Source organism: Colobus angolensis, unplaced genomic scaffold (assembly GCF_000951035.1).
Source record: "Colobus angolensis palliatus isolate OR3802 unplaced genomic scaffold, Cang.pa_1.0 Scaffold75, whole genome shotgun sequence".
Lineage (NCBI taxonomy): Eukaryota > Metazoa > Chordata > Mammalia > Primates > Cercopithecidae > Colobus > Colobus angolensis.
In genome coordinates this window covers 3,940,806-3,957,008 of record NW_012121265.1, presented here as the reverse complement: position 1 = coordinate 3,957,008, position 16,203 = coordinate 3,940,806, and the positions used below count along the sequence as shown (strand labels likewise).

The following is a 16,203-nucleotide window of genomic DNA, read 5'->3' as shown; positions in this document are numbered from 1 at the left end:
ATTTCATTTGCTAATATCTTAAAGACTTCTATGTCTATATTCATAAGAGATATTAGAGTATGTATTTTTCTTGTAATATCTTTATATGGTTTTGTAATCTTAAATGATTTAAAGCATGTTTCATCTTTTTTAAGAGTTTATGTAGAATTGATATTATTTCTGTTTTAAATGGTTGATAGAATTCGATCAGGGAAACTATCTGTTCCAGGACTTTGTGAGAATGATTTTAACTATGTGTGGATTTTCTTTAATAGATGTAGAGATATCCAGGTTCATCTTGGCACAAATGACAGGGTTTTCTCCCTTTTTAAGGTCAAATAAGATTATACTGTGTATGTACAGTTGTCCCTCAGTACATATGGGGGATTGGTTCCAGGACCCCATACCAGAGTCAGTGCAGTCGACCTGGGGAACCCACATGTAGGAAAAATTGGCCCTCTCTGTACAGGAAAAGTTGGCTCCCTCTAAACACAAGTTTTGTATCCTGCAAATATTGTATTTTCTATTTGCATTTGGTTGAAAGAATCTACATATAAGTGAGCCCACACATAAGTGGACTCATGAAGTTCAAACCCGTGTTATTCAAGCATCATCAGTATGCCACATATTCTTTATCTATTCATTCCATTGGGTGGAACCTTAGGTTGATGGGCCCTTAGGTTGATTCCATATCTTGGCTTATTGAGACTAATGTTATAATGAACATGGAAATGCAGATATCTTTTTGACATGCTGATTTCATATTCTTTAGATATATACCCAATAGTGAAATTGCTGGGCCATATGGTAGTTTCTACTTTTAATTTTTTGAAGAAGCTTCATATTGTTTTCCATAATGGGTGTACTTAGTTACATTCCCACCAATAGGATACAAGGATTCCCTTTTCTCCACATTCCTGCCAACACTTGTTCTCTTTTGTCTTTTTGATAGTAACGATTCTGACAGATGTGAAATGATATATCATTTTGGTTTTAATTTGCATTTTTCTTATGGTGAGTAACATTGAACATTTTTTCATATACTTGTTGGGCATTTGTATATCTTCTTTTGAGAAATGTCCACTCATGTCCTTTGCCCATGTTTTAATTTGGTTATTTGTTTTCTTGCTGTTAAGTTGAATTCCTTATATATTTTGGATATTAACCCTTTAACAGATACATGATTTGCAAGTGTATCTTTCCATTTCATAGGGTTATCTCTTCAGTTTGTTGATTGTCTCCTTGCTATGCAGAAGCTTTTTAGTTTGATGTAATATTATTTGTCTACTTTTGCTTTTGTTACCTGTGCTTTTGGCATCATATCCAATAAATCTTTACCCAATGAATGTCATTAACTTTTCCACTATGTTTTTTTCTAGTAGTTTTACCATTTCATGTCTTTAAGTATTTAATCCATTTTGGTTGATTTTTATGTATGGTGTGAAATGAGGGTCTGATTTTATTCTTCTGTGGTTTTCCTAGAATCATTAATTGAAGAGACTTTCTTTTTCCTGTTGTGTGTTTAGGCATCTTCATCAAAAGTTAATTGACTATAAATGTGTGAATCTATTTTCAGGCCTCCTGTCCTGTTCCACTGGTCTTGTGTTAGTACCATGCCTGTACAATGTTGTTTTCATTACTACAGTTTTATAGTAGATTTTGAAATCAACTAATGGGAGGCCTCTGGATTTGTTCTTTTTGCTAAAGGTTGCCTTAGCTCTTTGGGGCTTTTTGTGGTTTCATACTGATTTTAGGATTTTTAAAAAAATTTTTGAAGAATGTCATTGAGAGTGTGTGGTAGGGATTGCTGTTAATCTGTAGATCACTTTGGGTATTATGGACATTATAACAATATTAATTTTTCCAACCTGTGAATGTGAGATCTTTCCATTTATTTGTGTCTTTTTCAATTTATTTCATCAGTGTTTTATAGTTTTCATTGTACAGATCTTTCACCTCATTGGTTACATTTATTTATTTATTTCAGTGATTTTCAGTTTTTTTAATGAGCAATAAAAGAAAATGTTTCGGCCAGGTGTGGTGGCTCCTGTAATCCCAGCACTTTGGGAGGCCAAGATGGGTGGATCACGAGATCAAGAGCTCGAGACCATCCTGGCCAACATGGTGAAACCCCGTCTCTACTAAAAATACAAAAATTAGCTGGGCGTAGTGGCGCGTGCCTGTAGTCCCAGCTATTTAGGAAGCTGAGGCAGGAGAATAGCTTGAACCTGGGCGGTGGGGGTTGCAGTGAGCTGAGATTGCACCACTTAACTTCAGCCTGGTGACAGAGTGAGACTCCATCTCAAAAAAAAAAAAAGTTTCAATATTTCAATAGTTAAGTATGACTGAAACTTGATTATATCTGCTTTTTATAAAAATATGCTGATAACTGTGTAGATAATGTAGTAGGGTTGGGATTAGGTACATGAATAGCAGCGGAGTTGTGGAGACTTCTTAGCAAGCTAAAGTGGTAGTAATTATGAGACATTGTGGAAATTTAGCTATACTGGCATTAGTGGGAAAATGTTAACTTGTTCGTTTGCTTTTTCAGTAAACTATTTTCAAGAATTAACAGGACTAGAGCATGAAAAAAAATGTTTGAATGCTTCTATTCAGAATGCTTCTATTCTTTCTACATTAAAGCAAAGAGACATCTAGAAGTCATCTCTGTAGACAGGTGAACAGTTACATTACTTAATTTCCTCTGAACCAGATTTGTGCTTAATTGCTGAGAGGGCACCATCAGGGAGGGAATTCAGACTAATGTTTGCATAGCATGTTCAGTAAACTGGAGTATATTTTTCTGTGTTAGCAAGAATAATGAACTAATCTAGTGATTAAAAAAATAAAGTAAGATACAAAGAACAAATACGGTTCAATTTTATCACATTTATTTCATTTCTGCTGAATTTAGATAATACCAACAATTTGGGGTTAGCCACAAATTTTTAAAAATTGATTTTTTTGTTACTTGTTTATTAGAATCAGAGAATAGCTTGGTCACTGTGGAATTTTGAAATGGTTGTATTTTAATACACAGCTACTCCGTTATTACAACCAGAGGCAGGGTTCAAAAGCCCTGACAACAATGAGTTTCTTTTATTATGGCATCTATAAGTATAAAAGTTTTCAAAAAGGTGGTTGTACTTCACCAACAAATGTAAACAAGTGAAACTTCAAACCTAGAGCAGTAATAGAGACTGGTGTTTGCCATGTAAGCTGTTGAAGGGAATCTTCTGAAGACATCTACCATGACTTCTTAGAGAAAAAACACACCCTATGTCAGGTTCACAGTAAATAATAGCCCCCTCATGTCTTAACTGTCTAACTGAATGCTTATGGAAAGGCAAGCTAGGAAATAAGCCCATGATCTGGTCATTTCTTGGTATGTGATAAAGTATAAAATGTACTCTTCTTGAGCATTTAATTTACTTTTGAGCCTCTTAAGATTCTTAAAAGTTTAAAACTAGATTGGCCCACCTTTTTTTTTTTTTTTGAGATGGAGTCTTGCTCTGTCATTCCAGGCTGGAGTGTAGTGGCACAATCTTGGCTCATTGCAACCTATGCCTCCTGAAGTCAAGCGATTCTTGTGCCTCAGCCTCCTGAGAAGCTGGGACTACAGATGTGAACCACCATGCCCGGCTATTTTTTTTTTTTTTTTTTTTTGTATTTTTAGTAGAGACAGGTTTCACTGTGTTGACTAGGCTGCTCTTGAACTCCTGGCCTCAAGTGATCCTCCTGTCTTGACCTCTCAAAGTGCTGGGATTACAGGAATGAGCCACTGCACCCGGCCTAGGTTGGGTCAACTTTAAAATTTATCTTATGGTTGAAATTACTATATTTCTATTTTTAAAAATATAGACATAATCAAGTAAAGAATATATAGTCTTATTGGTAAATAATATCTTGGAGATATAATCCTTGCTTATTTTTAAGTATTTTATTTTAGTTTTTAATGTTGTAAGTGGGATCTTTTTTTGGTTTCTTTTTTCAGATAGTTCATTGTTAGCATATAGAAATGCTACTGATTTTTGTATGTTTATTCATATCCTGCAACTTTACTGAATTTGTTTATTTTTTTTTAGAGACTTTAGGATTTTCTACATATAACATCATGTGATCTGCAAACAGAGGCAACACTTCTTTCCAATTTGGATGTCTTTTATTTCTTTCTTTTGTCTAATTCCTCTGGCTAGGGCTTCTTGTACTATGTTGAATAGAAGTGGTGGGAATGAGCACCCTTGTCTTGTTCTTAACATTAGAGGAAAAGCCTTCAACTTTTCACCACTGTAGTGTTGGATGTGGACTTGTCATATACGGCCTTTATTATGTTGAAGTACCTTCCTTTGATACCTAATTTACTGAGAGTTTTTATCATGAAAAGATGTTGAATTCTATCAGATGCTTTTTCTGCATCTATTGAGATGATCATAGAATTTTTGTCCTTCATTCTGTTAATGTGGTATATCACATTATTTGATTTTTTGCATGTTAACCCATCATTGCTTCCTTGGGATAAATCCCATTTTATCGCAGTGAATGATTCTTTTACTGTAATCTTGATTTTTATTTGCTAGTATTTTGTTGAAGATTTTTCCTTCTATATTTATCAGGAATATTGGTCTTCATTTTTCTTTTCTTATAGTGTCATTGTCTGGCTTTGGTATTAGGGTAATGCTGGCCTTGAGAAATGAGTTTGGAAGTGTTCCCTCCTCTTCTATTTTGTGGAAAAGTTTGAAAAGGATTGTTGTCAGTTCTTCTTTAGATATTTGGTAGAATTCATTAGCGAAGCTCATTTTTTCATGGGCTTTTTTTGTTGGGAGGTTTTTGATTAATGATTCTAAAACTTTTGATTAGTGATTCAATCTTATAGTTTTAATGCTCTTTTAAGCTGATAACATCTTAACTTAGATCACATAAAATAACTACACTTTTATGCCACCTCTGCCCCTCACATTTTATGTTTTTGATGTCATGATTTATATATTTTATTGTATATTCCTTAGCAAATTATTATAGCTATTATTTTTAACACTTTTGTCTGTTAACCTTTATACTATGGATAATAGTGATTCACACACCACAATTACAGTATTAGAATATTTTGAATTGTGTCCTTACTTTTAATAGTGAGTTTTATACGTTCATATATTTTAGTCTCTTTGATAGCTGATAGGACTTTGCCTATTTTTTTTTCAATGTGACAGATGTTGCCTTCTAATTGACAGTTTTAGACAATTTATATTTAATGTAATTATCAATATGCTTGGGTTTAATCATGCTGTTTTGATTTTTGCCCTCTAATTATTCTATTTCTTCTTCCTCTTACGATTTCATTTTTTCTCCATTATTAACTTCTTGGATGTAATTGTTGATATATTTAAACTTAGGTCTAGTATTTTATTATTCAGTTCTTTGTGTTTCCTGTTTTTTTATTCTTGTTTCCTTTTTCCTCTATTCATTTGGATTATTTGAACATTTTTTAGTATTCCATTTTAATCTTTTCTTCATATTAAACATCTTTATTGAAAAATTTTCTTTTTTATTATACTTTAAGTTCTAGGGTACATGTGCACAACGTGCAGGTTTGTTACATATGTATACATGTGCCGTGTTGGTGTGCTGCACCCATTAACTCGTCATTTACATTAGGTATATCTCCTAATGCTATCCCTCCCCCCTCCTCTCACCCAACAACAGGCCCCAGTGTGTGATGTTCCTCTTCCTGTGTCCAAGTGTTCTCATTGTTCACTTCTCACCTATGAGTGAGAACATGTGGTGTTTGCTTTTCTGTTCTTGCAATAGTTTGCCAAGAATGATGGTTTCCAGCTTCATCTATGTCCCTACAAAAGACATGAACTCATCCTTTTTTATGGCTACATTGTATTCCATGGTGTATATGTGCCACATTTTCTTAATCCAGTCTGTCATTGATGGACATTTGGGTTGGTCTTAATGTTATATTTACTATTATCTCTTTGTAATTTTTAAGTGATTGCTCCATAAATTAAAAAGTAATACTTTTTAGATTGTACTAGGAATCAATATTTTGTCACATGGTTTGGAATGCAGAAACCTTACCACATTACAGGTACCTTTACCTTCTCCTTTCATATGCTACCATTTCTTATATATTTCTTCTGCAAACATTGAAAATCCCATAAGGCCATGTTAATATTTTTGCTTTCAACCATTATGCATACTTTAAAGAACTCAAAAAGGGAAGAACAGTGTATTGCATTTACCCAGAAATTTACCATATCTATTGTTATTTCCTCATTCCAAGTTGCCTTCTGCTTCATATCCCTTCTATCTGAAGAGCCTCATTTAGCATTTCTTTTAGAGCAGCTACACTGACTGTATAGATTATGTTAGTTTTTCTGCATCTCAGAATGCCTTTATGTCACACTTATCCATGTAGGATATTTCTGTTGCAGATAGAATTCTGAGTTATAGTTATTAGCACTTCAAAAATGTTGGGCCACTTCTTTCTGGCCTTTATGATTTCTTATGATAAAACCATAGTCATTTAAATTGTTGTTCCCTTATATAGTTTGTTATTTTTCTGTAGCAGCTTCTAAGATGATTTCTTCATTTTTATTTTTCAACAGTTTAATTGTTACATGCTTGGTGTGGATTTTAAAAAAAATACCTTGTTTGTGGTTTGCTCAGGCTCCTGAATCTGTAGGACTATTATTAACTACATCTTTTTTTTTTTAAATGGTTGCTGTATTATTTACAATATACATCTTTAGCTTATCAGATTCTACCTTTAATTATGTTATATAACTTCATATATAGTGTCAGAACCTTAAAATAGTATACCTTATTTTTAAAATTATTTCTCTTGAGGTAATATCATATCTATATATGTTATAAACAACACAATTAATTGTTATGTTTGTTTTTAACAGTAAATTATCATTTTAGAGAGATAAAAATGAGAAATGATTTATATTTATCCAAATATTAACTTTCTCCTATTCTCTTTATTCATCTGTATAAATCCAAATTTTGTATAATAGCAGGTATAATTTTCTTTTCTTTAATTATACATTAAGTTCTAGGGTACATGTGCACAATGTGCAGGTTTGTTACATAGGTATACATGAGCCACGTTGGTTTGCTGCACCCATCAACTTATCATTTACATTAGGTATTTCTCCTAATGCTATCCCTCCTCCAGCCCCTCACCCCTGATAAGCCCCAGTGTGTGATGTTCCCTATCCTGTGTCCATGTGTTCTCATTGTTTAACTCCCACCTATGAGTGAAAACATGCGGTATTTGGTTTTCTGTCCTTGTGATAGTTTGTTGAGAATGATGGTTTCCAGCTTCATCCATGTCCCTGCAAAGGACACAAACTCATCCTTTTTTATGGCTGCCTAGTATTCCATGGTGTATATGTGCCACATTTTCTTAATCCAGTCAATCATTGATGGACATTTGGGTTGGTTCCAAGTCTTTGCTGTTGTGAATAGTGCCACAATAAACATACGTGTACATGTGTCTTTATAGTAACATGGTTTATAATCCTTTGGGTATATACCCAGTAATGGGATGGCTGGGTCAAATGGTATTTCTAGTTCTAGATCCTCGAGGAATCACCACACTGTCTCCCACAATGGTTGAACTAATTTACACCAACAGTGTAAAAGCATTCCTATTTCTCCACATCCTCTCCAGCATCTGTTGTTTCCTGACTTTTTAATGATCGCCATTCTAACTGGCATGAGATGGTATCTCATTGTGGTTTTGATTTGCATTTCTTTGATGACCAGTGAGGGTGAGCATTTTTTCATATGTCTGTTGGCAATAGCAGGTATAATTTTCATTCAGTCCAAGGAATTTTGTTGTCATCTCTTGTAGGGCAAGTCTCTGATTTTTTATTTTTCCTTTTAGTCTGAAAATTTTTGTTTCACTTTCATTTTTGAAAAAAACATTTGCTGAGTGCAGAATTCTATTTTGATAGTTTTCCTTCGTTTTTAACATAGAATTATCTGTTGGCATTTCCTTCCCATGCCCCCCCACCCCGACATTTTACTAGCTTAAAAATATGACTCCACTGTCCTCTGACTTGCAAGTAGTTTCTGATGAAAAGTCAGCTGTCTTCTTATCTTCATTCTTCTGCTTTTTTGTCTTCATCACTTCGTGAAATTCTTAGTGTGAGTTTCTTTATATTTCCCACCTGCCCCCCACCCCCCGATGTTGTGTGTGTTTCTTTGAGTTTCTCGGTTTTGTGGAATTATAGATTTTGTTAAATTTTGGAAATTATTTCTTCAGATAATATTTCTGTCCACCACATCACCATCACTTATCTCAAACACTTACCACTCTAGATTAGGCTGCTTGATATTGTTATACAGGTTTTCAATCTTTTTTGTTTATGTGCTTCATTTTGGATAGTTTCTATTTCTATATAAGTGCGCTATGCTATAATCTCTAATCTTGTGCTAATTCTGTTAAACGTATTTTTCATTTGAAGCATTCATTTATAGGCATTCTATTTCATTTATAGGCATTCTATTTTAGTTTCTAAAAAAAATTTCTATTACTCTGTATCATATTCATGTTTTCTGCAACATTATTAAACATATTTGAGTGTATTTTTAATCATTTTTTAAAACATTCTGTTATGCCACTTCTATCTTTTGTTTTATTTCTGGATCTCTTTCTATTGAATGATTTTCTTTTTGTTATCAATTATATTTTCTTTGCCTTCTATACTTGTTAATTTTTTTCATACATTTTAGACATGCATATTTTAAACTTGCTGGCTATTAGATTTTGTTGTATTCTTTTAAGGAGTGTTGGACTTTTTACTGACACGCAGTTAAGCTGCCTTTTACCAGTTTGAACATTCTGGGAGTTTGCTTCTTAGTCTTGTTAGAGTGGATCCAGAGCAACTTTCAGTTTATTGCTGATTTATTTTGGTACTATAGCCCTTCTCAGGACTCTACCTAATGCCTCCTGTAGTATGAGGTCATTTTTCTATTGTTGCTTGGAGCGCAAACTGTTCCCAGTGCCGTGTAAGACTCAAGAGCTGTTTACTAGTTTTTCTTGGTCCTTTCCATAGCCTTAAGTAGTTTTCCCCTTTTGCACTTGCAGATCAGTACTCAGCTAAAGACATTTGGGACTTTTCTGCAGACCTCTTGAGTTTTCTCTGTGTGTGAGCTGATTTGATTTCTTTCTTTTTTTTATGATTATACTTTAAGTTCTAGGGTACATGATTTCTTTAAACTTTAATCTTTGTTTTCTCGAGTTAGTGAGATCACCGCTCTGTTTGGGATCTCACTGAGTTTCTGTTCACCTTACAAGTAATCAGGGTAATTCATTATGAAATATAGTATTTCACTTAAAATACTATAAAAGCAAAAACTACCGTAAAAGTAAAAAGTAAAAATGACTCAGATATACCAAGAGTTCTTCATTAGGCCATGGTGGAGTAATTTGGAAAGCATTTCCTGCCATAAACAACTCAAAAACCAGAAAAAATATATGAAAAATGCTTCACAGATGTTGAATAACAAGCAGAAGTAAAATATTTATTTATTTCTCTTTAAAGAAGAAAATATTTCTTTCACACTGAAAAGTTTATTTCTTTCTCTTTACTTCCCCCATCTTGTGTCATGGCCAGGGTATTGCCTACACGCAGTGTGCTCTGGCAGTCATGGAGCCTACATTGCTTCCATTTCCTTTCGAGTCGTAGTCCTGTGCTGTCACAGGATAACAGTCTTATGCTGCTTGGTATCCAGTATCCGTAAAGCCTTTTTTATTTTTATTTTTATTTTTTTTCTGGTTTTTGAGTTGTTTGTGGCAGGAAGTGCTTTCCAAATTACCCCATCATGGCCTAATGAAGAACTCTTGGTATATTTGAGTCATTTTTGCTTTTTACTTGTGCAGTATTATCCTGAGTTAGTTCATGTATTCATGCATCTGTTTTCACCACTGTCTTTTCTCGTTAATGACCTACTTTTGAACCAGTGATTTACTTTTTTATAAATTGAGAATATGACAAAGCACACTACCAAACTGAAAAAAAGTTCATGCACATTCAAATAACAACAGAGGATAAGAAAATACTTTTTCTGAGGTGATCTATATTTTGTTACCTTGCGTGTTTACTGAGACCAGCTGGTTCCTTAGAGTATATACACATTTCCAAATGCAAAGCATAAGAAGAATATGAGAATGTGAATCAAATTAATCTTACTTTTAAAATTTGTCTCCTGTATGGGAACACAATTGTTTCCTTAATTTTTCATCTGAAACTACTATACCACTTATGAATTCCTTGCCTGAACTGCTAGTGACTGAACCTAGAGAAACATTGAGGTAGTACTTAAGAATGCACATTTTGGTGTTAGACCTGTATCTTGGCTCTTACAATTCCAAAAGTTTTTAAAAAAATGTTTGCCAAGTAGTTAAGTGAAATACTATATTTCATAATGAATTATGCTGATACTAGTAGGGTGAACATTATATTTTTAAAATAAACTTTTTGTTTTGAGATAAATGTAGTTACAGGTATATAATTGTAAGAAATTATAAGAGAGTGAGTCTGTATACCCTTTACACAGTTTTCTCTCATGGTAACATCTTGCACAAATGTGTAACATTTTAAGTCTAGATACTGACATGGATATAATCCTATGATTTTACTCAGATATTCCCAGTTTTATTTGTATTCATTTGTGTGTGTGTGTGTGTGCATATTTCATTCTGTGCAGTTTTATCACACATGTTGTTTCATGTATCTGCCACCACAGTTAAGAAATAGAGTAGTTCTTCACCCCAAAGATCCTTCTCATTGCCCCTTTAACCACACCTACCTCCTTTCTACTCTGGCTCCTCACAACCACCAGTTTGTTCTCCATTTTTATAATTTTGTAATTCCAAGAATGTTTTATAAATGGATCTTTTACATTTAAGGTAATTTTGATATGTTAGTGACTAAGTGTGCTATTTTATTACTTGTTTTCTGTTTGTTTCATTTTCTCGTGCCTCTTTTTCTCTTTACTTGCTTCCTGTGAGTTATGTGAATAATTTTTAGGATTCCATTTTGATGCACTTATATAGTGTTCTTTATAGTACCTCTTTGTATAATTTTGGTAGGATCTTTTGTATAATTTTCTTAGTGGTTGGTCTGGGTATTAAAATACACGTATTTGACTTATCACAGTCTACTGGCATCAATGATTTACCACCTCAGGTGAGATGTAGAAACCTTGCTTTCATTTACATCACTTTACCTTTACTTTTCTCACTTTTAAATATCATTATCTTGAGTATCAGATGGTATTATAATTTTTTTCATCATATATTATTAATAAATGTCCATGAGAAGGATAATCTGTTTGTACTCATATTTCTGCTCTATTTGTTGTTCTGACTTCTTTTCTGATGCTCCAAGCTTCCTTCCTTTATCTTTCTGTTTGAAGAAATTCCTTTAACCATTATTTAAGGAAAGACTGCTAATGACAAATTCTTTTAGTTTTTTTAAATTTAAGAATTTTTTTCCTTCTTAATTCCTCAAGGATAGTTTCACTGGAGGTAGAATTCATACTTTACAGTTCTTTTTCTCTCCAGCATTTGAAAACAGTTATGTTACTTCTTTTGGGCCTCCATGGTTTCACATGAGAAGTCCACTATTATTACAATTATTGTTTTCCTAGGTAATTTGTCATTTCACTCTGGCTACTTTCAATATTTTTTTCCTTGTCTTTGGTTTTTAGAAGTTTAATTATGAGGTGTCTTGGCATGGATTTCTTCGGGTTTAACCTATCTAAGATTTACTTAGTTTCTTGAATCTGTAGGTTTATGTCTTACGAAATTTGGAAGTATTTGGCCATCATTTCTTTAAAAACTCTGTAAGCCCCCTTTCTTTTTCTTCTACTTCTGGGTTCATGGTGCTACAAGTGTGGGATCATTTGTTATTGTCCTAAGGGTCTCTGAGACTCTGTTCACTTTTTCCCCCCAGTCTGTTTTCTCTATTTTTCATATTGGATAAATTTTATTTATTTATTTAATTTATTTTTATTTTTATTTTTTTGTTTATTTTTATAATTTTAACTTTTATTTTAAATTCACGGGGGGCGAATCTAAATGCAGGTTTGTTGCTGTATTGCATGATGCTGAGGTTTGGACTATGATTGATCCTGTCACACAGGTATTGAGCCTAGTACCCAATAGTTACTTTTTCACCCCTTGTCCCACTCCCTCTCTCGATAAATTTTATTGTTCTATCCTCAGGTTTAACAATTCTTTCCTTTGTCATTTCCACTCTGGTATTGAGCCTATGCAGTTAGTTTTTATTTTTTCTTTTCTTTTTTTTTTTTTTTTTGCTGAGCTATTTTTGGTTGTTTCAAGATAATTTGTAATAGTAGTGAGGTTGCAAAGAAAAAGGGATGCTTATACACTGTTGGTGGGAGTGTAAGTTAGTTCAACCATTGTGGAAGACACTGTGGTATTTCTTAAAAACCTAAAGACGGAAATACCATTCAACTCAGCAATCCCATTACTAGGTATATATCCAAAGAAATATATTAATAAATTATTCCATTATAAAGACACATGCACACATATTTTCATTGCAGCACTATTCACAATAGCAAAGAATCAGCCTAAATGCCCATCAATGATAGACGGAATAAAGAAAATATAGTACATATACACAATGGAATATTATGCAGCCACGAAAAACAATGAGATCATGTCTTTTGCAGGGACATGGTTGGAGCTGCAGGCCATTATTCTTCGCAGATTAACACAGGAACAGAATACCAAATACTGCATGTTCTCACTTATAAGTGGGAGCTAAATGATGAGAACACATGGATGCATAGGGGTGAAAAACACGCACTGGGGCCTGTTGGAGGTGAATCATGGGAGGAGGGAGAGGATCACGAAAAATAACTAATGGGTACTAGGCTTAATACTTGTGTGATGAAATAATCTATACAACAAACTCCCGTGACATAGATTTATCTATGTAACAAACCTGCACTTGTACCCTAGAACTCAAAATAAAAGTTAAAAATATTTATAATTACTTGTTGGAGTATTTTTATCATGACTACTTTAAAATTCTTTTTAGATAATTTTAACATCTGATCCATTCATCTCAGTGTTAGTATTACTTGTCTTTTCTCATTCAAGTTGTGATTTTTCTTGTTGTTGGTATGACAAGGAATTTTTGATTGTATCTTGACATTTTGGGTTTTATAATGGGAGTTTCTGGGTCCTATTTTAAATCTTTTATCTTAGCAGGTAGTCACCTAGTTTGGGTTTTGCATTCAATTCTCATAGTGAGATCTCCTTTTCCAGTCTTAGGCCTTGTGGACAAGGGGAGTGCTTTCCCTGCATGCTTACTATAAGTAGTATTTGGCGGGTCCCTCTTGCTCGTGCTGTTTGGGTCATCTGGTGTTATCCATGGGACTCTTGTTCAATTTGGGTAAGGAATAAGCCTACAAAGTAACCTTTTATCGTAAGGATGGGAGTTGAGAAATGCTGGGCCTGAGTAACCTTCTTCTGTTGGGTGAGTGAGTGTCACGCGACACACATCCTCCAGTCCCTAGCCAGTCTGCCTTCCTCTTTACACTTTTTAGATTTTTTCTTTTGTTGTCTCTTACACAATTTCTAAGGTCTGTGGGGAGGAGCAGGGAAAAATCAGTCTACACTATCCTGTTCCACTTATTAACTTTTAAACTTTTGATGTGTTATTCAATTTTTCTAGCTTTGAATTTGCTAAGTTGTAAAGAAGAGATAGCAATAATATAACCCTCCAAAGGTTATTATTAAATGAGATAATGAGATAGTTACTGAGAACTGTGCTCTATTAGAGAATGATGCTGCTGTTGATTCCAGGGTTGTTTATTGCACCATTGTTTCTAAGGGCAAATTGAAACCCAAATGAGTAACAATGTAGAGTTATTTAAATAAACTATATATTATCAACACAATGGAATTTAGCTGTTAAAAAAGTAATAAATGGGACACAGAATGATGCCCCAAATGTCTTGTTAAGTGAAACAGTAGTTGCAACATAGTACCTTTTAGGGGTACAAATATATGTATACACACACACATACATAAACATATCTATGTACATCATATACATGTGGTTTATGCATACTAAAATATTCAGAACTGTAGTTTGAAAATAGTCTGTACAGAACAAATTGTGGAAAGTACCTCTAGGTAGTGGGTTGGAGGAAAGGGTAACTTTTTTACATTTTATACCTCTTAATATTTTTTTGTAAGGATCCAGTTCATCTTTATTAAAAGAAAGTGAATAAAAATATGAAAATCTTTTAGTTAAAATTTATATATATAGTTATAATAAGTGGTTAAAGCATATTAATCAAATTATTTCTGATAAGTTGTCTTTTACATCATTTTTTGGAAATTAACTCCAAAATGTAATGCCCATTAGTTACATGTGAGTACCACAAAGTTTCTTAACAGGTAAAGTACCAGTGGCTTGGATGATTTTTTTTTGATATTTCTATTTTTTATGACCATTGTAGAATCATTTTCTTTACTACCTTAGAATTTTGTAAATGCAAAGAGTTTTTAAGCATTATCATTTTCTGTTAGTTGATTTGGGTATTTTCAATGAGCTGACTAGGAAGCCACATTTTAGGTGGCCGGTTAGAGGAAGGATGGATATATGATCTATATGCATATTAAAAACAAATAACATATTTTTATATAGCTGCTTTTTAGAATAAATTTTCTAAGGCCAAGAAATTGTGGATTTTTCATATGCATTTCTTAAGAGCATCCCTTGCATATGATTGGTGTTTTTATTAGTGAAACTGCATTGGGAAATGAATCTCTTGTAGATACAGCAAGCAGAGTGGGATTTTAATATCGGAAATTAGTTACAAAAGTGTTAGAAGGACTAGAGATACCAAAGGGAAGGGATCACCCAGAAATCCAGAAGTGCTACATACCTAGGTTGGAGCCTATGATCACATTTGCCAGTGAGCAACTAAACGTACCAGTTTTGCTACTGAACAGGGAATACCTATTAAGCCAGCACTGCCATTACCTACTGTAATTGCCTTCCTGTTCCTGCTGCTAGAAGCAAAATCAGAATCTTTCCTCTTGCCCTTTAATCTCATACTAGTACTCCCATTGATGGAACCTAATAGTAACACAATTGTCAAGAGAGTCTTGGAAATTTTATTGTTTAGGTTTTCATCCTCCGCAATACAAAGGACTTTATAAAAAGGAAAGTGGGGCTTATATCCAACAAATAAAGGACCAGCACAGTACTAAAAATGTGTTCAATTAATTTAATTTTAGATTGCTAAGGGTAGGGATCTTATCATTTTATCTTTGTAATATCAGTGACTAACTCACATGGTAGGCTCTCATAAAATATTTGTTAAAATTATTTTTCAGAGCTATTTATGTAGTATAAGAATAAAGTTTTCTTTTTTCTCTTGCAAACACACAAAATGTTCTTTTTAGTATTTCAGAGTTTAACTTCATCTGTGGAAAGACCAGTGTTACTCAACTTCAATCCCAGTACCTAACCTGGCACATATTTAATAAGTGTTTGTTGATTAAATTAATATTAACTCTGCGATATTTACTCATAAAAATATGTCATTAGAATTAACTTGTTGATATTTCTGGTGATATATTAGCTATATTTAAAAATACTACTTGAAATTTACAATGCATTTTCTTTCTGTTGCAGCATCAAACACTTGGCTTGTTCCAGAAACTAAAGGAGCTATTGTACAAGGTGGATATGGCCATACCAGTGTGTATGATGAAATAACAAAGTCCATTTATGTTCATGGAGGGTATAAAGCATTGCCAGGCAACAAATATGGATTGGTTGATGATCTTTATAAGTATGAAGTTAACACTAAGACTTGGTGAGTACATAAGATAACACATTTTCTATGTTGCCATTATTATTATGAATGATTGACTTTAAAATGGTTTCTGACATAGAAATACTTTATATGCATTCATTATAAATGCTGATACTGTCTTAATTTCAGATGAGTAATTTTGTTTACCAGTATGACTTCAATATCATCTGTTCAGGGATTTGCTCTTCTTTGCACTCACGTTTTATTGTCATCTGTAAATTTTAAAAAGCGTTTATTTAGTTTCATCCTCTAACTTCCTGTGAACTACAGAGCTTATGGCATTTAGGTAAATTTTCACCTTTTGTTGTTATAAACAATGCTGCACTGCAC

At 33.4% G+C, this 16,203-nt stretch overlaps 1 protein-coding gene across 1 annotated transcript in view; it reads left to right on the top strand.

Moving 5' to 3' along the window:
- The window catches only part of ATRNL1 (attractin-like 1), an 834,587-nt gene that overhangs the window by 97,347 nt on the left and 721,037 nt on the right, over positions 1–16,203 (top strand). Inside the window, exon 9 of the mRNA XM_011927827.1 lies at positions 15,690–15,873. Within this exon, the coding sequence (XP_011783217.1) occupies positions 15,690–15,873 (184 nt within the window). The remainder of the gene's footprint in view (positions 1–15,689; positions 15,874–16,203) is intronic.